At 39.3% G+C, this 27848-nt stretch overlaps 2 protein-coding genes across 2 annotated transcripts; one reads left to right on the top strand and one right to left on the bottom strand.

Annotated features, from left to right (window-relative positions):
• Window positions 1-16258, bottom strand: Chmp5 (charged multivesicular body protein 5). Its single transcript, XM_015492450.2, has 8 exons — window positions 16105-16258; window positions 15162-15266; window positions 13390-13436; window positions 10180-10273; window positions 9970-10041; window positions 5232-5340; window positions 3321-3433; window positions 1-688 (listed from the first exon to the last, which is right to left on the bottom strand). Exons 1-8 carry the CDS (start codon window positions 16171-16173, stop codon window positions 638-640), a joined length of 660 nt encoding a protein of 219 aa, XP_015347936.1. The 5' UTR covers window positions 16174-16258; the 3' UTR covers window positions 1-637.
• Window positions 16259-27819, top strand: Bag1 (BAG cochaperone 1). Its single transcript, XM_015492138.2, has 8 exons — window positions 16259-16426; window positions 16546-16795; window positions 19392-19520; window positions 21394-21476; window positions 23106-23219; window positions 25524-25631; window positions 26741-26803; window positions 27381-27819. The coding sequence occupies exons 1-8, from the start codon at window positions 16259-16261 to the stop codon at window positions 27468-27470; spliced, it is 1005 nt and encodes a 334-aa protein (XP_015347624.1). The 3' UTR covers window positions 27471-27819.
• Window positions 27820-27848: the final 29 nt, after the last annotated feature.

The following is a 27848-nucleotide window of genomic DNA, read 5'->3' on the forward strand; positions in this document are numbered from 1 at the left end:
TCCTTTTGAAAAATATTTATTGAGTATAAATAAATGTCCTATACATTAAATATCAAGAAATATTCATTATTGATTACAAGTCAGGCTGTAATACTGAGGGAACGACAAAGTCAAAATATCCACTTGTGATACTGTAGCAACAATTCCATTCCAACACTAGACACATGATTTGCTCACAAGACACAACAAAACCTATCAAAAGAGCCATTACTTTGAGCCACCTATATGCCACAATAGAAAATGGTTTTGAATCATAATATGAACAGTCTCAATAATCTCATCTTCACTTCATCAATTTATCAGGTCATATTGAGACTGTCGAGTTATACTGTCACAAAATTTAAGATTTTATATCCTTGGTTTTATTTCAAATTGTTATTAATGAGTGAAAATGAGTCATACAAAAGCCAAAGATACTTTTAAGTTAATCTTTCATAAGAGAAAAAGAATCAAATTTTAGTATAAGAAAGCTTCCCCAAACAATGAATTTCTTAACGGAAAAAAAATAAAAGAGCAGTGTAATTAACCTTTCCTTCAAAGAAGGGAAAGGAACTTAAATCTGTTATGGAAAATCTGGATATATTTCCTAGTCCCACAATATGTGTTTATTTTGCATGTGTACTTGAATGATGAAAGTCTATGAAGCAGGTATCTGTGGCAATCCAAATTCATCCACCAGGACTCCATCCTGTGAAAAAGAATCAAGGTTTAGTGCCACTATTTTTCATTTGATAAAAATGATTATAAACACTAAGTAGCCAAAACTCATTTCTAAGCATTTAATCAATCAAAACCAAAATCCCACTTAGAAGCCAATAATGAAATTTTTTATGAGGTTTTAAGGCAGGGATTGGGAGGGCATGATGAACTAGGTAAAGTTTTTTTGTTTTTGTTTTTCTGGGGATTGAACCCAGGGACACTTAACCATTGAGCCACATCCCAGCCCTTTTTAATATTTTTATTTAGAGACAGGGTCTCACTGAGTTGCTGAGGCTAGTTTTGGACTCACAATCCTCCTGCCTCAGCCTCCTAAGCTGCTGAGATTGCAGGCGTGTGCCACTGTGATGGGCTCCAGGAAAAGAATTAGAAAGGATCTAAAGGGATAATCCTTTATAGGGTATAGGAATCATGTAAGAGGAAGAAAGGTAAATATAAGAATAAATCTAAAAATAGAAAAAGGGGCTAGGTCCAGTGGTGTGCACTTGTAGTTGCAGCTACTCCAAAGGCTTAGGCAAGACAACTTGAGCCCACAAGTTCTAGACTAGCTTGGGCAACAAAGAAAGACCCCATCTCAAAAAACAAAACAAAACAAAAAATATCAAAACAGGAGAAAGGGGGGTTGGAAATGTCAGGAGGAAAGGCTGAGGAGTCAGTCCTTGTCTCTAGATTTGAATTTTCACTCTGATCTCTAAAGTGAATCAATACTTTTGGCCTCCCATATTCTTGAATGGGCAATGCCCTTACACAGACAAGCAGTCACTTCCATACCATACTTTACTACAAAATCACAGGCAGAGATACCTTATCATGTAAGAAACCCTACCCCACAGCACATTTAACTTCGGAATCTGACCTTCTAAAAGTGGAAATAAGATAGATGACTTGTAACTACTGAATTAAAAAGGTGGGCTAAGGTAGCATTCACAAAGATTATTTCAGGCAGGGGTACAGCTCAGTGGTAGGAGTGCCTGCCTAGCACCTGTGAGGTCCTGGGTTTGATGCCTATACTACAAACAACAACAACAAACGATTTTAGGAATGCTGAAAAAAAGAAACCTATGCACCTGGAACCTTAGAGTGGCCAAAGAGGTGGGTGTGGGTTAGGGTTGAATGGGGTGGGCAGTAGAGATAGGTAAGACTCCCTCAGGGAGAAAGGAGGAGTACAACTGGGAAAGATGGACAGTCACAGAAACCAGCTATAAGGGACATAGGAAATTACCTGCTCCCCACCCTTTGCTCCCCACTATTACAAGTGGAAAACATGATGAGGTTCCTAGAGAAGACATGAATTTCTAATTTGCTTAAAATCGCACAGTGAATAAAGGCAGACCTAGGACTGGCTCCTATTCAAATATTTTATCAATTGCTTGTGTATTCAATGTGTGTATTGGGGGATCAAATACGAGAGCTATAAATGTCCAGTGGCAACAAAAATTATAACACATGACGTTAGAAACTAAGATGGAGTATATAAGATTTCATAAGCAGTAAAATAATATGCTTATAATAATGCCAACCATGTAGATTTAGACAGGGCTTTAAGTTTGCAAAATCCTTTATATACAATATTTAAATTTTTCTGCACAATAATTTTGTGAAGTGTTTGCAATTATCTTCATCTTACACATGCAAGAAACAGATAAGCTCAAGACAGCTAAAAGATCTGTCATTCTTCCAGATAGCCTGATTTTTTCCACCTTGTTGAATTAGAATCTTTCAGCATTATTCTTTTGAATTATTCCTGCTATGCTGCTCAGGCTGGCCCTTGAACTCACAATCCTGCCTCAGCTTCCTGAGTAGTTAGCTGGGTTATAGGTACGCACTGCCACATTCAGCTTACACTAAGTTTTATACTTAAAATTATTAACCTCTTGTTTAAAAATTCCACTCAATAACTAACTAGTGTTTCTGGAGAGAGGGACTTTCTTTTACACTGCTGCCTAGCAAGGCTCATGCAAGTGCTGCTGCTAAGTTATCAGGAAAAGTTTAGAATCTGGGTTGGAGATGTGAGTGTAGCTCAGTGACAGGGCACTTGCTTAGCATCAACAAGGCCCTGGGTTTGATCTCCAGAACCACAAAACTAAAAAACAAACTGAGTTGGGCATGTAACTCAGTAGTAGAGAGAACATTTACCTAGCATGGGCAAGGCTCTGGGTTCAGTCCCCAGCACCACACACAAACAAAAAAGTCTAGAATCTATAAATGGTACCCAGTGCTAGCTCACAACAAGAGTGATTATGTGCATTATAGAAATTGTCTCTGGGGCTGGGGTTGTGGTTCAGTGGTAGCGTGCTCGCCTAGCACATGTGAGGCACTGGGTTCGATCCTCAGCACCACATAAAAAACATCTACAATTAAAAAATAAATATTAAAAAAAAAAAGAAATTGTCTCTGTATAGAGACACTTCTGGTCTCACTGGCACTATTTTGCAGCCTGTATGTTGTCTTAAGTAGGAAAACTGAGCTTTCAAGGGTTCCCAAAATAATGACCAGGACTTTCTTTTCTTGTTCTAACTTAAGACTACCTTTCGTATTCCCAGACTGGTGGGCATAAAACCTTTTCTATGTTGTATAGAAATATAAGCAGAAAAGGATTTCACCTTGTTTTTTGTGTCAGTGGGAACACCCTCTGGAATTGCAGGTGCAGATGCTGCTTCATCCAAGTAAGAACTATCTTCATCAGCCAGAAGCTCATCACCCAGTGCATCCAACTCTGAAATTAAAATAGTCAACATTTCAAAAAAAAAGTAAGAAAATTGACAGCTGCTTAAAATTTAGTGAAATGATTTGCAATAACATGAAAATTTAAATACAAAGGGAAAAGGATTACTCCTCGCCCCCGCAAATCCTAAAATTCAAGAATACAAAATAAAAGATGAAGATTACAAGAAACTTTCAGGGAAACTAATATGGTAAAATCTATGAAAAGCAAAAAGGAAAAAATAAAACAACCATTTCTCCACAAACTTGTAGGGTTTCCCTTTTTTAGGGGAGGGGGGGTACTGGAGATTGAACCCAGACGCACTTTACCATTGCGCTACATACCCAGTACACAACTCACCCCGCTTTTTGCGGGTGTACCAGGGATTGAACTCAGGGGCATTCAACTACTGAGCCAGATCCCCAGCCCTATATTGTATTTTATTTAGAGACAGGGCCTCACCGAGTTGTTCAGCGCCTCACTTTTGCTGAAACTGACTTTGAACTTGTGATCCTCTTGCTTCATCCTCCCAAGCCACTGGGATTACAGGTGTGCACCACTGTGCCTGGCCCCCAGCCCTTTTATTTACTTTTTAAAAATTTCTCTCTCATTAATTGTTGGACTTGAAAAGAAAGTAGTGAAAGGAGGCATAAGATTGTTGTATATTGTGTGACCATTATACGAAATCAGGGTCTAGAACTGTCTATGGTGAAAGAATTGGAAATAGGAGATTTTTTTTGGAAACTAGGGACTGAACCTGGGGGTGCTTAACCACTGAGCCCATCCCCAGACCTTTATATTTTTTAAAATTTGAGACAGGGTCTCACTAATTGCTTTATTGCCTCACTAAGCTGCTTAGAATGGCTTTAAACTTGAGATCCTCATGAGTTGCAGGGATTACAGGTATGTGCCTCTATGCCTGGCTAGCCAGAAAGAATGACAATAGTAGGTACTCATCAGCGGAAAATCAAGAGGGGGGGGGCGGGGGGCAGGAATGAATGCAAGAAAGAAAAAGGATCTAGGCAAAAATAGAACATGGAGAGAGAGAGAAAAAAAAAACAAAACAGTAACATGACAGGGAAATCATGCCATAGAAAATCTAGTATATAGTGGTTCTTTAATCTACCTAGTTTCATCTTTCACACAATTATAATGATAGCTTCTAGACTTTTCCCCCTAAAGGCACTCAATAATCCTTCCCACTTTTTTGTGCTAAAACCTCTTCTCATTTTTTAAGTCCCATGTCTATCCCTAACTAGTAAGCATGCTACATGCTCCCACAGTATCTCCTTCTTCCTAATAGTGTGTGCCCTTATAACTAATTGATTACTTGAAGCAGGCAGTTTATATTTCTCCCAGTGTTAGTGGAGAAGCTTCATGAATGGAGAGATCATATTTGTTTTCTTCAATACTGAATCCCTAGCACCTAGCCCAGTGCCTGACACATGGTAGATGCTCACTAAGTATTTGCCAACTATTAAGTTCTTAATTTACTTTGCTATTCCAAGGGAGTCGATTCCAAGTAGGAAAATAGGGAGAACAAAAATTAAAATGAAAATAGCAAGGAAAGGTTAAGCTGAGGACACTGATAGTTGTACCATGTCGGCTTTTGCTGAACTTTTCTTCAGTCTCACCAGTGTTGCTGGTGGAGTATGCAAGTCTGATGCAGGTGCCTCATAAGTTCTTTGCCCAGAGACTAACTCTTAGAGAATCCAGATAGAAATTTTTACTAGTATTTGGAGAGAGATTCCAGGAAGTTGTTCCTTTCAGACTCTAAAGCTATATATACATTGCTTGTCTTATAACTTACCTGCTTCCAGGTCATCTTCATCTAATTCTGGGGTGCCGTAGCTACGACTTAGTGCTTCTTGAATTTCATTTGCATCTTCCATCATATCCTCTAGCTGGTCTTGTAAATCCTACAGATATATATATGATGGGGTTTTTATTTACTTTTCATTATGTTCCTCTAAGTATTCTCTTTTCTTGCATTTTTCTTTGAATCTTCTAAGTAATTTTTGAAAAGACAATGTACATAAAAATGCCAAGTAACAAATAGTTCTTAACAATTGTTAGTTCACATCCCTAAACCCACCCTTGACTAGTAACTGCTTTTTTTAGATGATAACCAAGTAGAGACTCTAAAGGACAGGTTTGACTAAATTCTGAATGCCTCCTCTTACTTTTTTTTAGTGCTGATGTATTGAACCTAGTGCCTAGTACACACTAAACATACCCTCTCCCACAGAGCTATAGCCAAGGCCCCTGAATGTCCCTTCTAATTAAAAGTATGAGAAAGAATGCATAAAGAGAATTATTTAAAAATCAGAAGCCCAGCCAGGTGTGGTGGTGCACGCCTGTAATCCCAGCAGCTTGGGAGGCTGTGATAGGAGGATCATGAGTTCAAAGCCAGCCTCAGCAACAGTGAGGTGCTAAACAACTCAGTGAGACCCTGTCTCTAAATAAAACACAAAATAGGGCTCAGGATGTGGCTCAGTGGCTGAGTGCTCCTGAGTTCAGTCCCTGGTACCACCTCCCTTGCAAAAAAAATCAGAAGCCCAAAGATTTCCCCTAATAATGACTGCAACTGTCACTAACTTTATAATCCTCTTTCTATTTTTGGTGGTAAAATATGATCTTAGAAATAAAGAATTAAATTTGTGGGGGGCTGGAGTTGTACCTCAGTAGTAAAGCACTTGCTTAGCATGCAGGAGACTAGGTTTGGTTTGCAGCAGTGAATATAAATAAATAAAATAAAGGCCCATCAATAACTAAAAAAATATTTAAAAAAAAGAATCAAATTTGTGATCTTGCATTAATTTTTTCAGGGGGCTCATAGAAAATTTGTGATCTTGCATTAGCTTTTACAGGGGGCTCAAAAAAAGCAGTTACTAGTCAAGGGCGGGTTTAAGGAGGTGAACTAACAATTGTTAAGAACTATTTATGTTACTTGGCATTTTTATGTACATTGTCTTTTCAAAAATTACTTAGAAGATTCAAAGAAAAATGCAAGAAAAGAGAATACTTAGAAGAAAATAAAACATGAAAACATGTTCATCAGCTCCTTTCTATTATATAAAGTTTTACTTGAAACATTAAATCAAGAAACATCTAATGTATCAACACTTTTTTTTGAGTCAGCCAAAACCAGACTGCACTGGTAGGGAAAGGAGGCAATAACAAAAACGAATGGTGCAAAAAGTTGCCCTGGGCCACCTTGGATAGGAAAACAGAGGTGGAATCAGGATAGGCTTGATATCTGACATTAGGCTGGTGAAAAAAATTGACTGAGGGCATAAACCATCTGTGAATGATCTACTAATACTTAACTAGGAGACTACTATAACGCCAGAAATAGTGTGAAATCTATCTGAGAAGTAGCATGGCATATGAAAGTCAGTTTAGATAAAATGGTTAGAAGCATAGACCCTAGAGTCAGAAATACCCAAATTCAAATTCATTATTACTTAATGAAATGCAATGTCTCTAAGATTTTATTTCCTCTTTCATAATGGGATTTTTTAAAAAAAAATATTTATTTTTTTAGGTGTAGATGGACACAACACAATACCTTTATTTTTATGTGGTGCTGAGGATCGAACCCAGGCCCTGCCTGTGCTAGGTGAGCACTCTATTGCTGTGCCACAATCCCAGCCCCCAAAATGGGATTATTAAGAGTCATATCTCACAGGGCTACTGTAGGGATTCATTGCAATAATACTTGGGAAACACCTAATATATTTTTTCTTTTATGTTCAGGATGTGCAGGACAACAATATGTTCTTCTTTTCTTTTTGGGGCGGGTGGAGGGCAGGGTTTACCTGGGGTTGAACCAAGGGGCACTCAACCACCAAACCACATCCCCAGCCCTATTTTGTATTTTATGTACAGACAGGGTCTCACTGAGTTGTTTAGAGCCTCACTTTTGCTGAGGCTGGCTTTGAACTCATGATTCTCCTGTCTCAGCCTCCCAAGGTGCTGGGATTATAGGTGTATGCCACTGCAGTATGCTCTTCTTAAACTGCATTCCACAGAGAGGGGAACAGACTAGTGTTGATAATGCCAAAGGTCCAAATCAACACCATTTATTCTTCAGAATTTCTAGAGCAATGCAACACACTTGAAAATTTCTTCTTGGCTTTCTGGTTTGTTTTTCCATATAAAAATGAAAGTAAAATAGAGGAAAAATTTTTTAAAGAAAAAGCTTTGCTTTTCTCCATTTCCAAGCTCCAAATACAAACACTGTGCTATACTTAGTAAAACATTCTTCTACACAGAGAAGCAGTGACTGAAACAATAATTAAAAGAAAGCAAAGCCAGGTGTGATAGTGCACGCCTGTCATCTCAGCAATTTAGTGAAATCCTGTCTCAAATAAAAAGTAAATAAATAAAAAAGACTGAGAATGTAGTTCAATGGCAAAGTACCCCTGTGTTAAATTCCCAGAACCAAAAAATAAATAAATAGGAATGAAAATACTATCAGAATAAGCTAATCAAATCATGTTTTAACATTATACATGTCAAGACAAGTCCCTCCAAATAATTTATGATTTTTAGCAATAGACTCTAGGATAGACATGGGGAAAAACCCATCACACAGCCAGGTATGGTGGTGCACTCCCAGTGGCTTGGGAGGCTGAGGCAGGAAGATCACAGAAGTTCAAAGCCAGCCTCAGCAACTTAGCATGGCCCTCAGTACCTTAAAAAGAACTTGTCGCAAAATTAAAAAAAATTAAAAAGGGGTGGAGATGTGGCTCAGTGGTTAAATGCTTCTGGGTTCAATCCCTGGTACAAAATTTAAAAAAAAAAAAATTGATAGCACTAAACTATAAAGAACTTTGATGCACTGATGTACAGAAACTAAAATGTGAAAGGGATTAAAAAAAACAACTCCTTCCTCTGCAAGGCAAAATAAAAAATGAGAGCAACTGAACAATGAAAATGTTTTACAAGTAAAATATTTGGAAAAATAAATCAAAGAAATTCAAAATATATAGCCTTGTCAAAAGACACATATACATATACTCCCAAGCTAAGCTCTTTACTAGTCATGCTGGCAATCTATAAGGGGACAGAAAAAGGATAATTAGGTGAGGGAGACAGATAGACAACCACAGATGAAAGATGGAGAGACACAGAAAAAAACAGACTGACCAAAGTTTCTCTTTTGTTCCTATTAAATAGTTATTTATTTATTTATTTATTTATTTATTTTAACCCAGGGGTGCTTTACCACTGAGTTACATCTTTTATTTTTTATTTCTTTAATTTTGAGACAGAGTCTTGCTAAGTTGCTTAGGCTCTCACTAAGTTACTGGGGCTGGCCTTGAATTGCAATCCTCCTGCCTTAGCCTCCCAAGTTGCTGGAATTACAGGTGTGCACCACCATGCACCATCATGTCTGGCCATATTAAATAGTTCTAATTAAAACAAGAAGCCCTAAAAGTAGAAAATAAAATAGCATCTTATATTCTGTTACCAAATGGTATTATACAAATAAGACAAGCATTTACAGAACATTTTCTCAGTGAATTTCTAGAAAAATATCATGAAGCTGAACTTCATGTAAGTAGAAACTTGTGGACCGTTTGAAACGGTTAAGGGCAGTCTAAAGGGTACTGGAAAGAAGTAAGACAGAGGAGGAATGCTTTCACTCTGAAAGACTGGAACTGCCAGAGAATACCTATGTGGAGGCAGTAAAATGCCTAGGACATAGTAACTGCTCACTCAAACACTGTTAGAATGGGGCAGTAATGCTGCTTCTCCTTTAACAGACTCCTATTCATCCACTCATCTACCATCAAATACTTTCTGGGCTCCAACTATGGCCAAACATTGTTCTAGACACTGCAGATACAATAGTGAACAAAATCAAGTCCCTGCCAGAAGGGGAAAAGACATTCTGGTCAAAAGGTAAAGGTAAAGCACTATTACACATGCAGAAAAAAAGCCTCTTTCTTCCCTTAAGTCACCACTCCCTCCCTCTGCTATCTATCTTGCCATCTGGGCTGTTCACTTGACAGTTGAGTGCAGCCAGGCTTGAGGGCACAAAACCTAATCCCAAAAAGAAATGTTCACATTAAGGAACTAATGACTTATTAAAATGTGAAGAGACTTACTGCAAAGGAAAACAAATCTATTCCAGAAATTGTATTCAGCACTTTATACACATATATTCATTTAACCTTTATGACAATACTGGGACATAGGCAGTAATGTTGCAACTTCACAACTGAAGAAACAAACTAAAACTATTTGAGTTGTTAGTAACTACTGGATGCTTATTATGAACCAGGCATTGTGTGTGTAGATATACTTTCTCAATTATTTCACCTGCATAGTAACTGTATGTAGTATTAGAATATTTGTAATAATAAGGAAACCAAAAACTTGGTATCTTTTCCTTAAGTTATTCTATTAGGAAATGGCAGACCTAAGATTACAATCCATTTCAATCCCTTTTCTGTCCTATGCCCATCACATAAGCTTTCATTTGGATCCTTTCAAAAACTAATACACATTCTTTCAGAAACTAGTATATATCTCACCTCAATCTGGTCAATTTTCACTTCCTTGTATGCCTTCTTCATTTCCTTTACTCCCAGTTTCATAGCGTCAACCTAAAAAAAAAAAAAAAGTAGAAGAAAACCCAGTGTCTTAACTATCTTTAAAAAACTATGAGAAACAAAACATAAACAGGGAAAAGAGCTTAAGAGTAAAACAATAAAATCACACAAAAAAAGGTGACTTGGGATTACCGTAGTTTTGGTATCCTTCAGTGACTGGATGGTGTAATTGGCTTGTTCCATGTTAAAGGACTGTTGGGCGAGGTTGTCCCGCTGTTGCTCATACCTTTTTTTAGAGTCAATTGAGAAACGTAAAAAATGAGTCAGATAGAAATTCTCAGGAAGAAAGTATTCCTAACACTATGATCTTAAAAGAAAAGATTTGGTGGGATCAAAATGCTTAAAAATTGATCTCTAAGATATACAGGGGCACAAATAGTTATTCATAATGCCCTATTTCTAAGCTGTTTGATGTGTGTGCACATGTTTATTTAATTTTCTATGTAATAGATATTTTGTGTATGCCAGAGATATGTCCTTAACATTTTAAGAGAGAGAATTTATATTATTATTGTAAATTAGTGGTTTGATGTGCTGGTAATGTTTTTACCTAATTTATAATACATATTGAAAAAAAATAGGACTATTAAAAAAACAGATCCCTCCAGTAATTTCTTTTTGCATGCATTTTAGTTATAACACTATTTTCTATTTAACATGATAGCATTTGCTTTATCCAGTGTTACTATATATCTTAAAATGTGTGTTCATATTATTTCCTATGAGTTGGGTGTGATCATTCCAATAACTTGGGAAGGGTGAGGCAGGAAAATTGCAAGTTCAAAGCCAGCTTCAGCAACTTAGTGAGGTTCTAGGCAACTGAACAAGACCTTGTCTTAAAATAAAACAATAAAAGGATTGGGGATGTGACTCAGTGGTCTAGCACCCCTGGATTCAACCCCTGGCACCAAAAAAAATTTTCCTATGATAAATTCTCAGAAGTAGATCTCTTAGAGCAAAGGACAAGCCTATTTTTGAGGTTCTTCATACATGTAGCTAAATGTTTTTCCAATAGACTAAATTCCTTGAGGATATTTTATTAATCTTGTACCCATAATTAGGTTGTCCAACTAACTTAATATCTGATGTTTAAGATATTTCATTAAAATAAAGTTTTATATCAAACTGATACCACCTCAAAGACTTATGTCACTATGGTCTTTATACAGTATTTGTAACTATCCAATCAGAAGGAAATTTGTTAATTCATGGGACAGGCAAAAGGAAGAAGAGTATGACTCTATTATTAAGTTTCATCCCCTGAGCATGGTGGTGCACACCCATAATTCAAGCAACTGAGGAGCTAAGGCAGGAGGATTAAGTTTGAGGCCAGCCTCAGCAACTTAGTAAGACCCTGTCTCAAAATTTAAAAAAAGGACAAGGGAAGAAATGGTCAAAATGCCCCTGAATTCAATTTCCAGGATGGGGAAAAAAAAAATACATAGACACACACACACACGCGAGCGCGCACGCGCGCGTATATAAAGTTTAAAAGGACAGGGAAATGCCTGAAATATAACATTAAGTAGAAATGGATGACTTATATAATCCCACATAGTTTCAGTTTTCCTCTAAAAAATTATATGCACACATGCTACGTATACAAAAGAGAGACTAGAAGACATTATTAGCATTCTATTATTTTCATTAATAGAAATCTAAGTAAATATTCTTTCTTCTGCTCATGTTATGTATTTTCCAAGTTTCTAAATGAACACATTCCTTTTATAACAAAAAACAAAACTTGCATTATAGTTTTCCTTTCAAATGTAATCTAAAAGGAAGAAGATGGCATCTAATGTGTGATATGTCACTTTAAAATTGCAGGCATGACAATTCACAATTGCTAGACTGTGGAACCAACTCAGATGCCCTTCAATAGATGAATGGATAAAAAAAATGTGGCATTTATACACCATGGAGTATTACGCAGCACTAAAAAATGACAAAATCACAGAATTTGCAGGGAAATGGATGGCACTAGAGCAGATTATGCTTAGTGAAGCTAGCCAATCCCTAAAAAACAAATACCAAATGTCTTCTTTGATATAATGAGAGCAACTAAGAACAGAACAGGGAGGAAGAGCAGGAAGAAAAGATTAACATTAAACAGATACATGAGGTGGGATGGAAAGGGAGAGAAAAGGGAAATTGCATGGTAATGGAGGGAGACCCTCATTGTTATACAAAATTACATATAAGAGGTTGTGAGGGGAATGGGAAAATAAACAAGGAGAAATATGAATTACAGTGGATGGGGTAGAGAGAGAAGATGGGAGGGGAGGGAGGGGGGATGGTAGAGGATAGGAAAGGTAGCAGACTACAACAGTTACTAATAGGGCATTATGTAAAAATGTGGATGTGTAACCGATGTGATTCTGCAATCTGTATTTGGGGTAAAATTGGGAGTTCATAACCAACTTGAATCTAATGTATGAAATATGATATGTCAAGAGCTTTATAATGTTTTTCAACAACCAATAAAAAAAAAAATTAAAAAAAATAAAAATAAAAATAAAATTGCAGGCATGGTGGCTCATGCCTGGAATCCCAGTGATTTCGGAGGCTGAAGCGAGAGGATCCCAAGTTGGAGGCCAACCTTAGCAATTTAGTTAGACCCTGTCTTAAAATGCCCCTGAGTTCAAGTCCCAGTACCAAACAAACAAAAATTGGAATAAAAGATATCAAAAAAATTTTCTGGTTCCCTGTTAGCTGATTATGTCTGATATCTACAACTCTGCAAACAATTTCATCAGCTGAACAGTCCATAGTAAAAAACCAAAGATACTACTTGGCTTCTGCTCAAATTCTGTGACACAGTCACTTAAAACAAAAAAATAAAGACTTTTCAAACTATTTTGGTGAGAGGAAACAAATAGTCAGCATTCCTATCTTTATAAACAAACAAAACCAAAAAAAGGCATCCTAACTAAATAATGGTAGAACTTAAAACTACAGGTCTGGTCAGTCCAAATTAATAGTCATTAGCCACATACAGCTACTTAAAGTATTAAAATTAAATAAAATTAAAACTTCAGTTCCTGAGTCATACTAGCCTAGTCATATTTCAAGTGCCCACAGCCACACGAGACTAATAATTACTGAACTGGACACACAGATATGGAACTTCTCTATCATAACAAAAAGTTTTATTTAGACCACTTTACAACAGATGTTGCTGAATAAGTAAAGGGGAAACCCAAGCTAACCATATTTAATTATATGTCAATAAAGCTTGTAATTAAATAAAGAATGCCTTGAAAAATGGTATGAAACCTGAAGGAATAGAAAACCATTTTGATTAAACCTGCTAAAGAGTAGGAGATTATGTACATAACTTACATCCGCTTTTGCTTTAAAACCCGCAAGGCTTTCTGCTTGACCATATTCTAAGGAGAAAAACAGATTTAATAAAAACAAAGTGGAAAACATACACATGGCAAAAAAAAATCTCCAAGAATTGTATCTCAGTGATGGACTGCTTGCCTAGCTTGCTTGAGGCCCTGGGTTGATCTCTAGCACCAAAACATACCGGCTCCTAAATTTTGTACTTCTCCCAAGCACTAATATTGTTCACTCTCTAAGTCTTTGCATTCCACATCTCTATATCCTGAACTACTTTCTCTTTCCCTAATATATATTAACTCAACCTCCAATTTGAACAGCATCCTTTTTTATTGGGGGGGGGGCAGTACTAGGGATTGAACCCAGGGCCTGGTGCATGCTAGGCAAAAGCTCTACCACTGAGCTACATTACCAGCCCCATTCTGTATATCCAGTTGCCTTAGGAAGATTCCCCACTTGAATATCCTGCTATCAAATTAAATGGAACATGCCCAAACTCTTCAATCTTATGTTGGAAATAACTAACAGTAGTACATGCCTGTGATCCTAGGCACAGTGGTAAATGCCTGTGATCCCAGCAACTTGGGAGGCTAAGGCAGGAGAATGGCAAGTTTGAGGCCAACCTCAGCAATTTAGCAAGGCCATAAGCAACTCTACCAGAGCCTATCTCAAAATAAAAAATAAAAAGGGTTAGGGACGTAGCTCAGAGGTAAAGCTCCTGGGTTCAGTCTTCAGTACCAAAAAAAAAAAAAGAAAGAAAGAAAGAAAGAGAGCCACCAACCTCTCTCTTCTCGAGATTGAGAAACTTTAATCAACCTTATCTTTCCTCTCTCTGTTGTCTCCTCAGAGAGTCATCAGTGTTACTGATTTTCAGACTCACTCTCAAACTGACTCACTTTACATTATTCTCATGACTACCTACCTGGTTTGGGCTTTCACCTCCTGAAGTGTAGACGAGCTTTCCTACTTCTATTTTTCAGTCTACACCATTATCTAAGGTGACTGGGAAAAGCCTTCCCTTTCTATACTGTTCCATGTTATCAATTTATTTGTCTCCTCCAATGAGGAAGGAAAAACAAATATTACCTCATGGAAGATAATAACTAACATGTATTAAGTGCTACTAAGTTCTAGATATAGTACTGTACAGGTCTTATGAATCATCTCATTTAATTCTCATACAATAAAGTATCATTATCCCCATTTACAATAGCAAAACTGAGGTTCAGTGATGCCCTGGTTTACCTAATTAATAAGTTATAGAACTAGAAAACCCAGATAGTTCTATATCCATAGTGTATTCTTTTAAACACAATATTCTATGTTCCTACTAACACAAGAAAACAAGTGACTTTATCAAGGTCACAGCAGGTAGTAATAGTGATAGTATTAGAACATTGGTCCCACATGCCAAGTTCTGTCCTCTTTTTCCCAGCATGCCACTCCTTAACCAGATTATTATTCCTACTTACCCTGACCAACCTAGCAACTCACTGTTTCTCAGCATAGATCAGTGGAATATGTGAATTCCTACTTACATGCTTCTGGACATATAATCAACAACTCTCCTCTAGATCAAATGCTAGCCTCCCTCTCATATCTATCCACAAAATCTCCCTGAAGAACATACTTTCACATGTGTTTTCTATTTACCAGACTCTAAGCATCTCTTTGTATCCTTCAACAGCCCCTACAACCAGATGCTATTTCTACAGGTGCTCAAATTAGGCTGTCACAGTATCTTATGTGGCAGTTGCCAACTACCTTACCTTTGCAGGACCCTCTCTCATCTTTTTTATTTGATCCTTATACTTCACTAGCTCAGCATCCAATCGGGAAATCTTCTTGTCAATGGATTCTGCTCTGCTGTCCACCTTGGAGGAATATATAAAATGAAGTGGTAGTTATTGCAGTATTCTTACACAGGAAGGGGCAGGAGGAGGAAAGTGGAGAAAGAAAAACAAAGGGAAGCATATGGTGAGGGGTGGAAAACAGTAGTTCACTGGGCAGGGTATGATTCCCAGTTGGAAACCCTGCGGGGCGCTTTTATAAGATACTCCAATCCCCTCTATTCTGATATACCAGGTCCCCCCCTGAAGTGTATTGGGGTAGAAAAACAATTTGAGAATCACTGGGCTGAATTGAAATTTCCCTGGAATCATAGACTAGTCAGGCTGGGGGTTCAACAAGGAGGTGCATGAAATAAGCCAATGCCCATTAAACACCAGCTAAGACTAAACTAATGCCACCCACTAGATCAGAAATGATGGCCTAATCTGAGGAGTCAGGGTTCTGAATTTTTGTATTACTGAGGTCCCGCTATGTTAATTTATCAACAGAGAAAAGACCCCTGTCATGAGAAGGGATGGAAAAGGGGTAAAATATCGGTCTGGACGAGGTGAAAAGGGTGTATGGGCCTAAGGCAGGTTGGGGTGAAGGAACCAAGGGGAGAGCAAGTGGACCGGGCAATGGCATCAGGATGGGTTGAGAGCAGGAAGAGCGAGACAGTGATGGGATTACAGAGTTCCTGGTTTGTGGAGTGAGAGGAAAGACTTGGGAAAAAAGGATGAAAGGACGATGTAGGTATGGAGAGGGCCGAGGTGTAATGGGCCCGGCTTCGGTAATGGGGTGGAGTAGGAGCCAGGAGCAGGGATGGGAGGGGTAGGGAATGTCAAAGGTCCTAAGACTACTTATACATGATCAGATGCCCACCGTGCCAATGCAGTCGGTCAGGCTGGGCGGCGGAGCCTTGGGTTTCGCTTTCCCGAAGAATCGGTTCATCTTGGGCGGCCGCGAAGAACCCAAACACTAGAAGAAAATCAAAAACGGAAGCGAAGTCAGCCCCGCTTCGACTTCCGGTTCTTCCATGCGCAAGCGCAGTGTTCCTAACCCTTTTTCCGAGTTTTCAGCTCCGCCTTCCCCAAGAGGAATTCAGAGCTTTGGAAGGGGTGGGGAGGAAACTGCAGGAGGAGGGGCCTCAGTGGAGGAAGTGGGCGGGACTTCAGGTGAGCGAGGCGGGGCCTTGGTTGAGTGGGTGGGGCCTAGAGGAGGCTTTAATACATAGGGTGGGGCAGGAGCGGGGCGTGGCCAGGAAGTAACCCGGTAAGGTTGCAAGACGCGGCGTTTAGCTCCTGCCGCTGGCCGGTCAACTAGCGCGGGCCTGGCGGAACGGGGCGGCGCACGGNCGGACATGACCGATCCACCAGGGGCGCCGCCGCCGCCGGCGCTCGCAGGCCGCGGGTGAAGAAGGTTCGTCCCCGCTCGACGCGGAGCGAGAAGGTGACCCAGGCCGAGGAAGCGCCCCGGACCAAGGAGACCCGGGCGGAAGAGGTGGCACCGACTGGAGAGGTGACCCAAACCCAGGAAATGGCGGCAGCCGAGCTCTGCGTGACCATCACCCACAGTAAGTGACTGGCGGCTGGATGGGCTCAGTGCAGGACTCGGAAGGCCCCATGGGGTCTGTGGATTTGGCCATGTGTCTCCGGAAGTGTATGTCCTTAGGTTTGTCCGGCGTCCGGAAGTGTGGATTCTTAGCTGTGTCCATGGGCTGGCTTTTGTCTGGATCTTGTGTCATCACACCTTCCTTGTGACAGGTGTATTTTTTCTCTATTTGTTGAATCGTGGATGTTAGAACGTGTTCGCACACCTTGGGCTTAGTTGTTTGCTTGCGCAGTTATTGTGGTTTTTTTTGTAAGACTTGTGTTGAGCCACATTATGTCTGACTGTTGTGCGTCTGGACACCTACGTGTGTGATGACTATGAACTTCGTCGTGGCGAGCTGTTCATTATTTATTGAGTGCCTTCTCTGTGTTGGATGCTGCGTGCCCGCTGTTTAAGTGGGCCATGGGTCCAAGCATTAACTTTGGGCACTCGTTGAAGTTGACTAAACAATGTCTGTACACTGGAGAGCTGAGTAGATGAGGTGTTTTTCAGAACCAGCTAGGGGAGATCCTACTCTTCAAATCTGGAAGCCAGGATTCTAGATCCTGCAATTTTGAGTGACACTGAAATAGATGTCTCCTTTTAAGGCATCTGTTTTTTTCTCTGTAGCATTGGTAACCCCTGCCCCTGGTCACTAATCCCATTTTATGGAGCTGTTGGGAGAGTTCAAGTCTTGGCATAAGATGAATCTGAGGAATCAGATGGATCTGAGGCCAGTTCAAGGCACTGGACACAGGCTACCTGATGTCTCTCCACTACCTAGAGAAGAATTGGCATCCATATTTTGTTTTGTTTTAGGTACCAGGGATTGATCTCGGGGCACTTAATCACTGAGCCACATCCCCAGCCCTATTTTGTATTTTATTTAGAGACAGGGTCTCACTGAGTTGCTTAGTGCTTCGCTTTTGCTGAGGCTGGCTTTGAACTCAAGATCCTTCTGCTTGCCCCACCAGGCCTGGCTTGTTTTTGTTTTATTTTATTTTTTTTAATCTCTTCTATTTGACTATATTCATTCATTCGTCTTTACTGAGCACCAATTATGGTGTACCTAGGTGTGCCCATTGAGAGAGACTTGGAGAAAAACAGTCCCTAGCCCATTATAGCAAGAGAGACAAGACAGTACAATTCAGAGTTCAGGGCAGTCAGACGATGGGAGGCAGATAGCTTCTGATGAGAAGTGTGAACTTTGGAATCAGATAGATCTGAGGCCAAATTCTGACACCCCTTCCCCTATTCAGTCTCCATAAGAAAGTTTCCAGTATGTGTGTGTGTGTGTTGAGGCTATTGATTGAACCCAGGGCCTCAGGGCCTTGCACATGCTAGACAAGAGCTCTCCTACTAGCTAAATTCCTTCATAGAGAAGTCTTTTTTTTTGGTATGGGGATTGAACTGAGGGGTGCTTTACTGCTTAATGACATCCCCAGTCTCTTTTAATTTTTTTTATTTTCAGACAAAGTCTCACTAAGTTGCTTAGGGTCTCACTAAATTGCTGAGACTGGCCTTGAATTTATGATCCTCCTGCCTCAGTCTCCCAAGTCTCTAGGATCACAGGCGTGTTCCACCATGCCAACTCATAGGATTCTTTTTTTTTTTTTTTTTAAAGAGAGAGAGGAGAGGGAGGGGGAGAGAGAGAGAGAATTTTTTTAATGTTTATTGTTTAGTTTTCGGCAGACACAACATCTTTGTTTGTATGTGGTGCTGAGGATCGAACCCGGGCCGCACGCATGCCAGGCGAGCGCGCTACCGCTTGAGCCACATCCCCAGCCCCTAGGATTCTTAATTAATTAGGACTGAGGTCAATTTGTTTATCTATGAAATAGGGAATGATAGTACCTACTTCATGGGATCGTTCTGAGGGTTAAATAAGATAATGAATGAAATGAGTCTAGTACAGTTCTACTCTGTGTGTGTGTATTTAGTTGTAGATGGACACATACTTTTATTTATTTTTATGTGGTGCCTCACATGTTCGAGGCATGTGCTCTACCGCTGAGCCACAACCCCAGCCCCCAGCCTCTACTCTTTTTTTTTTTTTAATATTTATCTTTTTAGTTATAGTTGGACACAATACCTTTATTCCATTCATTTATTTTTATGTGGTGCTGAGGATCGAACCCAGGGCCCCATGCATACTAGGCAGGTGCTCTATCTCTGAGACACAATCCCAGCCCAGCTTCTACTATTAAGTGCTTAAATGTTAGGTCTCAGGCTGGGGTCATGCCTCAGTTGGTAGAGTGCTTGCCTAGCATGTGTGAGGCACTGGTTTGATTCTCAGCACCCATATATAAGTAAATAAATAAAGGTCAATCAACAACTAAAAAAATTTATTAAAAAAAAGTTAGGGCTCATTACAATTATTCATTCTTATGGTGGAGGAAACAAAAATCCTTGAGCAGGTCACTAGAGGAAAGCTGGGCAGATGTCAGCAGGCACTTTGAATTGGATAGAATTTGAGAATAGCCCTTGAATGCCGGGTAAAAATAAATGTAATAAAGTCTCATCCTTTATTGTTTTCTGTGAAGCAGTTATTTACATCAAATGCTTTTTTTTCTCTCTAGACAATGAGAAATATGACCTTCATGTTACCCCACAGCAAGGCAGCAATGAACCAATTGTCCAAGACCTGGCCCAGGTTGTGGAAGAAGCCACAGGGGTTCCACTGGCTTTTCAGAAACTCATATTTAAGGGTAGGTGTTTCTCTTCTTGCTTTGAGCCTTTATGGCTAAAGGACAGACTTAAAACAGGTTAACCTTACCTAACAGTAACTTTCAGTTTTCAAACTAGGGCAATTTTTGTTTATTTGTTCGTTTACTCATTCCTTTAAAAATATTGAGGACCTGCTATATATACTGGAACTTTTCAAACATCTGAATAGATATCAGGTTTGAAGTAACATTACAGAAATCTTACCTTTTTTTTTTTTTTGGCATTAGAGTTCGAACCCAAGGGCACTTAACCACTGAGCCATATCCCCAGACCTTTTTATATTTTATTTAGAGACAAGGTCTCACTGAATTGCTTAGGGCTTCGCTAAGTTACTGAGGCTGGCTTTGAACTCACAATCTTCCTGTCTTAGCCTCCGGAGCCACTGGGATTACAGGCATACACCACTGCACCTGGCAAAATCTTACCAATTTTGATAAAGCATATGAGCAGTCTTTTCTGGCTAGGCTAGATCCTTTTTCTAAGTGTGTTCACCTGTTATCCCCTACCACTTCAATAATTTGTATTGAAATTACTATTAAATGATTTTTTTTCTTAATTGTTTAAAATCTGATTTCTTTTGTTAAGATTACAAACTCCATGAGGTCAGAGATACTGCTACATTTTAGTGCTTGGCATTGTTCAGACTATGTAGGTTTTGAACTTGGATGTGACAGGTCATTGGATGGTGCTGATTTCCACTAGGACTCACCCCATCCCCATTCCTGTCCCTGCCTTCCTGCTCCCATAAGAACCCATTATTCTGGTATTTAATAGGGATAGATAGATCTCCTTGGGTGTCCATATGAATTTAATAATAGAAATAATTTATTTATTTGCTTATTTATTTTGCAGTACTGGGGATTTAATGCAGGAGTATTCTACCAGTTTGCCACAAACCCAGCCCTTTTTATTTTTTTTTAATTTGAGATAGGGTCTCCCTAAGTAGACGAGGCTGCCCCAAACTTTCAATCCTGCCTTAGCCTCCCAAGTAGCTGGGATTAAGGCATGTGCCACCAATGTCCAATTTCTATGTATATTTCATAGTGCAACTCCTTGTCTTTTTAAAAGCATTTTATCTCTGAATTATAAAGACAACAGAAATTTGTATTTTAAAACAGAAGAAAGCACAAAAAAGAAAATGTTCCTCTGGACAAGGGCTTTTTTCTTCTTTTTCATGCTGGGGATCAGATTCAGCACTCTACCACTGACTTACATCTCTAGCCCCCCCTACATTTTATAATTTTTTTTTCTTATAGCATTAGGTCATCCACATTCATTGTGGCAGTAAGTTTCCTGAAAAATGGACTTTAATGACTACTACTCTTCTTTTTCTTTCTTCACTTCTTTCTTTTTCTCTTTCTTTCATTTTTTTGGTGTGGTAAGTACTGAAGAACCCAGCCAGGGGCACTGAGTATAATTCCCAGTTGTTTTTTATTTTATTTTGATATAGAGTCTTGTTGAGTTGCTGAAGCTGGCCTCACACTTGGTGATCCTCTTGCTTCAGCCTCCAGAGTTGCTAGGATTACAGGCATGTGCCACCACATACAGCTCAAAGTCTTCTATTGTACAGATATATAGTTAATTATTTTCCTATTCCTGAATATTTGGCTCTTTGTAGTTTCTGACTATTGTAAGATTGTTCTGAATATTATCGTTTAAGAGTTATTGTGTAGTATTATGTGTGTTCAGTTATATCTAGAAGTGAAATTACTGGATTGACACTTTCAAAAAAGGTTATACCAATTTCTCTCTTCTTATTAGTGAACACACTTGTATATTTTCTATACCTTTGCTGAAATCTATTTCAGTGTTGTACATTTGTTACAACCTGGCATACCTTTCTTCTCTTTTCAGGAAAATCTTTGAAGGAAATGGAGACACCATTGTCAGCACTTGGAATACAAAATGGCTGCCGGGTCATGTTAATTGGAGAAAAGGTAAATTGTTTTTTCCACCAGAATTCCTCAGAATCAAAAGTCTTTATATGTGTCTGTCTGGATGGCCAAATTTGGGATCCAGATTCTGCATTGGTGAAACACCTCTTTAAACAAATTCTTTGATGGGATTACCAGTTCCCCCCAGTTGTTTGTATCTTCCTGCTTGTTGATGAGGGTTTTTGCTTTAAGAATTAGGAACTGTTATGTTGCCTCAAATAACATGGCCTTTGTTTTGGTGTGGAATCTCACTTTGATTAAAATGGTGCCTAGACAGGCCTTATTAGAGTTGGAATTTGCAAGAGAGCTTTATGTTGAGCCTGCAGATATTAAAGTACTGCACACCAGTTTTAAGAGCCTGTTTCTCTTTAACCATCCATTTTGCTAAAAAGTCTCCCACAAGAGGAAAACCCTCTTTGACCAAAAGAAAGTTTCAGATTAAAGAACTAAGGGGGAAAAGAGTCAGTTTGTGACAGGTGAAGGCAGTGGTCCCTGAGGTGATGAGAGAACACTGTGGCCATCCCTGCATTGTGACACAAGTGGAATTGTTGGGCATATGAAGTTTCCTTACTTTGAGTGGCGTGGCTAAGTAGAGGAGGGCCAGAGATTAACAAAGTGGAGTCAAAAATCTAATCCAGACTTGGAACTATCAATAGACACAGACTCAGGATTTGGCCACAAAGAGAAATGGATAATTTAAGATAGTATAACAAAGCAGGAAGCTGCTTGTCCTGGGTACCAAGTGTTTAGGTGAAAGAATGGAAAAGACTCTAAATTTTTTGCTGAAGCGTCAAGGAGAATGGCGATGAGCACCAGGCAAAATCCATGGGTTCAGTTTGAAGAAGTAATGGGACCTCTAGGTACTGTCACAGAGTGTGTAAAGCCAAAACTGAATTCCATTCTGCTCCATCTTATCTGAGCTGTGTGACCTTAGGTTACTTTACTAAGTTAGCCTCGGTTTCATCATCTATAAAACAGTACCTCCCTTCTAAGGTTGTGGTAAGGCTTAAAAAACAATACGAGTAACATGCTTAGGATAGTGCCTACTATGTAGGGAGTGTTCAATATAAGTATTCATCATTGTCATCATCTTATTGAATAGGAAAACTCAACTCAAGGGTGACATTTAGGAATTCCATTTAAAAGGAGTTGTCAAATTCCACCTGTCTTGCCATTTGTACTCCTTAGAGGTATTTGCATTAATTTGTTTGCCCTCCAGTCTGACTGTTGATCAGCCCAAGGCTGAGGCTGAATCTGGCGTTTGGATTGGCTCCATTCTCTTAGCTCTAGGTGCCAGGACACTCACCAAAATGTTGACTTAACATCTTCCTTTTCTTTGAACGGGAGTCTTTGTAGATAGAAAACCTTGACATATAACACTTTTATTTGCTTTTGAAGAAGCAGCAGAGTTACGGCCTTTCAAGGTGAGCATTTTAGCCCAGTTGTGGCCAGATTTTCTTATGATAGAGGCTACTAATCCTGGTGATTATTGTTGTTTTTGTTTTGTTTTGTTTTTGTATTTTGCAGTGCCAGGGATCAAACCCAGTGCTGCCTATGCTATGCAAGTAGCACTAAGATATACTCCAGCCCTGATCTTGGTGATTAGTGACTTCATTTTATTCATCATTTTAGAATAGTCCAGAGGAAGAGGCTGAATTAAAGAAGTTGAAAGATTTGGAGAAGTCAGTGGAGAAGATAGCTGACCACCTGGAAGATCTGAATAAAGAACTTACTGGAATCCAGCAGGTAACTTCCCTCGTAAACTTTTCCACCTTTTGTAAGAACTTTGTGGATATCATATGTGGTAACAAGTGTAGGCTCTGCATTCAGACACCCTGTGATCAGATTCTTGTCCTGCCCCACCCTGCCCTTCCCTGCCTCTCCCCCTCTCCCTCCTCTTCCCCTCTTCTCCCTGTCCAACAAACATTCTACTTCACAACATCCCTAGCCCCGTATCTTTTCTCTTACTTCAGACAAGTTTTTCTCAACTTCCTCATCTCTAAAAAGGAATAATGGTGGTATTTTCCTCTTAGGGTTATTGTATTAAATACTATAGGCTGAGACTGACACATACTGAATGCTTTCTAAGTATTATTTTCATTGTTATGTCAAACCCCAGTTAACATCTATTTGTGCCTACAAGAGAGGACATGTGTGCTTACAATCACAGTGACTTGGGAGGCTGAGGCAGGAGGATTGCAAGTTCAAGACTGGCTTCAGCAACTTAACCAAACCTTCAGCAACTTAATAAGACCATGTCTCAAAATTTAAAAAAAAAAAAATGTTTTTTAAAAAGGGACTGGGGATATAGCTAAGTGGTAAAGTGCCTCTGGGTTCAATCCCCAGTAACAAGAGAAAGAGAGGGAGAGCACTTGCCACAGGAGGATCATATTATTGTCTGAAATTGCTCCTCACTGTCCAGGGTGTTTCTATGTATTTAGCAAGGCAAGGAATATTTGGTTAAGTCACAGAAGCTCCAAATTCAGCTTGATCTTAGTGGAGTAGTGATGGTGGGGGTTGGGGTGGGGTGGGACATCCTATTCAAAACCTCATGTTAGAAATGGGATACTGACACCCAATAAAGATTAGGAGTAACTCAAGTCCACCTACTTCTTTTTCCCCTCATTTTATAACATAATTGGTATGTGTTTGTGTATTAATTATATAAAGTGATATGATAGCTGTATAATAAAAGTTTTACATACACACATAATTCCTACACACATAGGTAGTAATATAGGAAATAAAAATTAGCTGTAAGGCACAAACTAGTAAATGGCAGTCAGGATTTGAGCCCAGGCCTGTCAGATCCTAAACCTGCCTCTTGTGTGCAAGTATGTACCTGTGATTTAGAGATAACCAATCAAAGCCTGAAATGTGTTTTCTTTAAGATTTTGATATAATATTATATATACTTTGTAAAAAAATTATCTTATTAGATTAAAGAAACTGAACATTTTCTTACATCATTAAAAATGGTCGTACTGGGGCTGGGGTTTTTGTTCGGTGACAGAGCACTTACTTGCCAGCATGCGTGAGAACCTGTGTTTGATCCCCAGCAGTAGGAAAAAAAGGTCTAAAATTTGTAATGTTTTTTTCAAAGATTACATATCTTATCATGTTTGAATGTATCATAGTTTACCTAACCTAGTCTCTTTGTTCACCACCTAACATTATTTTTACCATTGTATATAATGCTTCTTTGAATGTCCTTGGTCATGAATCTTTTTTTTTGGTTATTTCTAGGTTTTGTTTGTAGAATGCATTATTTGAGTTGGAATTGCTGGTTAATATTTTAAGTTCTTGCTCTTGTTGTCAAATAGGCATCTAGCTCTTGGCTTTGGTAAACATCCTCAGAGACTTTTTAGCTCATATGACTGACTAATTGGTCATGAGGCCAGGCAATATGAATAAACAGCAAGATAATCTAATGAAAATAATGGCTACTGCCATTTGTTAGCGTAAGTCTTTCCCATGAGTTATGTTAAGCAACTACATATACATTCCCCCTTTTCCTCATAGTAACCCTCTGGAATATGGGTACCATAGTCTGTTTTTAAAATGAGGACACTAAGGAGTTAAGTAACTTGCTCAAGATCATGAGAATCCTGGGCAGTCAGGATCTGAGCCCAGGTCTATCAGACCCTAAAGCTGATACATTCTCTTTCTCTCTCTCTTTGCTGGGGATTGAACCCAGGACCTTGTATTTCCTAAGTAAGCTCTGAACCACTGAGTACATTCCATCACCCAAACACATGCCCTTAAAGTCTGCCTCTTTATATGCAGGTATATGCTTGTGACTGGGGACTTCACCAGAGCCAGGCCTAATGGCATTTGAAGCCCCAGTGACCCATGTGAGATAGAGCAGCCTGTAGCCTGATAAAACTCTTGGATAGGCACAAGGCCAGCCTTTCTGTTTTCTTCCAGGAGATGAAGTTGTGGGCCTGGCTTGTGACAGTGAACACAGGGCATGGTCACTTCATTGGTATTGTGGCACAGTTTTTCATCAGCCTTATGGAACCCTTGCAATAATACATTATTCCTCCACAGGGTTTTCTGGCTAAGGATTTGCAAGCTGAAGCTCTCGGCAAACTTGATAGGCGAATAAAAGCCACAATTGAGCAGTTTATGAAGATCTTAGAGGAGATTGACACAATGGTATGTAAATATTAAGCTCAGAATAACTAGTTTTCTTTGACAATATATCAGTTTCACTTTTTTAATAATGAACTCCTAATGTCTGAGCAAACTCATCACTTGAGGATATTGAGCATCAGCTACTGTGTGCCAGACACCACGCTAGTTCCTGGGTGAATACACAGACCCATATGACAGTTGCTGATTTCTAAATACTCAGCTCACCAACATAGATCTTTGTGTTTTTTTTTTTTTTGTATTTGTTTTTGTTTTAGATGTTGATGGACCTTTATTTTATTCATTTATTTATATGTGATACTGAGAATCGAATCCAGTGCCTCACACATGCTAGGCAAGTGCTCTTCCACTGAGCCACAACCCCAGCCCCTATGTAAAGTATCTCAACTTTTTTTAGGTGGTGCTAGGGATTGAACCCAGGGCTTTGTGCGTATGAGGCAAGCACTCTACCAACTGAGCTATATCCCCAGCCCAGGGCTTTTGTCGTATACATATATGTAAATAAAATTAGCATCCATAACTCATGAAACTGGGACCCAAGTAGTCTGTGATCTCATGGTTGAAGAAACAGGGCTTTGTATTTCTAGCTTGATGCTTCATTCTTTTTTTTTTTTTTTTTAAGTTGTAGATGGACACAATACCTTTGTTTATTTTTATGTGGTGCCAGGATCGAACCCAGTGCCTCACGTATGCTAGGCAAGCGCTCTATCACTGAGCCACAATCCCAGCCCCATGATGCTTCATTCTTGAGTGTGAACTGCTCTGGGCTTGGGACACTTATGTTGTAAAAGAAAATATTATCAGAAGGTACTTTTCCTGGCATACTGAGATCATGGTCTGACAAGGACAAAGTATCTATACATAGGAAACAGTGAAAGAACAAAGTCTGTGTTACAGATCAGTTTTTATGGTTCAGACATTGAGACCAAAGATGCTTTTAGGAATGAGAGCCGTGGAAAGGACTTTGTAAAGTACAGACCTGGAGAAATGATCCCTTAAAATTCACATCTCATTTGCATTAGTGACCTATGATCTGTTTGGTGTGTTGTTTTCTTTTTTATATGTCTCATGTAATTGTCACTGAAGATTATGTGTCAACTTTTCTTCCATAGATCCTACCAGAAAATTTCAAAGACAGTAGGCTAAAAAGGAAGGGTTTGGTGAAAAAAGTTCAGGTGAGTTGTGTGATAGTACATGACAAACTGTTATGTGTTGGGGTTTGTTTATCTGCTTGAAATTTTCCAGTAGTGCAGAAATGTAGTGTTTGGCATGAGTTTTTATTTTTCGTTGTTGTTGTCGTTGTTTTGTTTTTTCAGCATGAAGCCAGAGCATCAGAGAAGAGCCCCCTTTGTGTCTCTTTAGTTTTATTTGAATTTAAACTATTTAGGGAGAAAGTTCACAGAAGAGCAGATAGGCTGACCCCTTACACAATCCCAGGAGGCACCATTTGTGTGTACAGTACCTCCTTCAGTTGTGTTGATGCAATGTCCGTGGCCCCGAGGAAAGACTCTCTGTCCATTACTGCCTCTGGGGGAGTTGTTGAGTTAGAGCATGGTCAGAAACCCTGACCCTATATTTTCCTCTCCCTCCCTCCTTTACCTTGGAGCCCAGGATGGTACCCATCTCCATCCTTACACAGTCTGTTTAGAGTCTCACTCACAGGTTCCCCAGAGTGGCTGAGTAAAGAGCTTTGTGTGGGCGGTAGTTGGCTAGCTCTGGAAGAGCCCTCACTGCCACGTATCTATCTTTTAGGCATTCCTAGCTGAGTGTGACACAGTGGAGCAGAACATCTGCCAGGAGTCTGAGCGGCTGCAGTCTACAAACTTGGCCCTTGTTGAGTGAGGTGCAGTGGAGAATGGTGCTGACTGAAGAACAGCTCTGTCCTCTCTGAAACAGAAATTGCCTGTTTCTCCATTGCTGTTAAAGGCAACTGGCCAATTATCAATTTTCCTACTCCTACACCACTTCTCAATGAAAAAGTACTATCTTTGCAACCTTAAGTAGAGCTCCTGTCTGTTTTCTTATTCTATTTCTATGTGGCTATACAATCCAGCAGGTGCCTTTTCCCAGCTCTTTTAACCAACTTTCCTCAAGCTGAAGAGTATTTTGGTTTGGTTTGGTTTGGTTTGATGAGCCTTAAGAAGGTAAAACCTTTTGTAGCTATAGTCAGAATTTATTTTTAAAAAGTTGAGAGTGGCTCTGTGTGTTCACTGTTTTGAG

Source organism: Marmota marmota, unplaced genomic scaffold, assembly GCF_001458135.2.
Source record: "Marmota marmota marmota unplaced genomic scaffold, marMar, whole genome shotgun sequence".
Lineage (NCBI taxonomy): Eukaryota > Metazoa > Chordata > Mammalia > Rodentia > Sciuridae > Marmota > Marmota marmota.

Bases quoted from the DNA above. Each gene is read 5' to 3' on its own strand.
- Chmp5 (XM_015492450.2), bottom strand. From the start codon at position 16,173: ATGAACCGATTCTTCGGGAAAGCGAAACCCAAGGCTCCGCCGCCCAGC. The intron at 15,267-16,104 runs GTGGGCATCTGA...TATTCCTCCAAG, and splicing joins TGACCGACTGCATTGGCACG to GTGGACAGCAGAGCAGAATC. The intron at 10,274-13,389 runs GTAAGTTATGTA...CTCTAAAAAAAG, and splicing joins GTTTTAAAGCAAAAGCGGAT to GTATGAGCAACAGCGGGACA.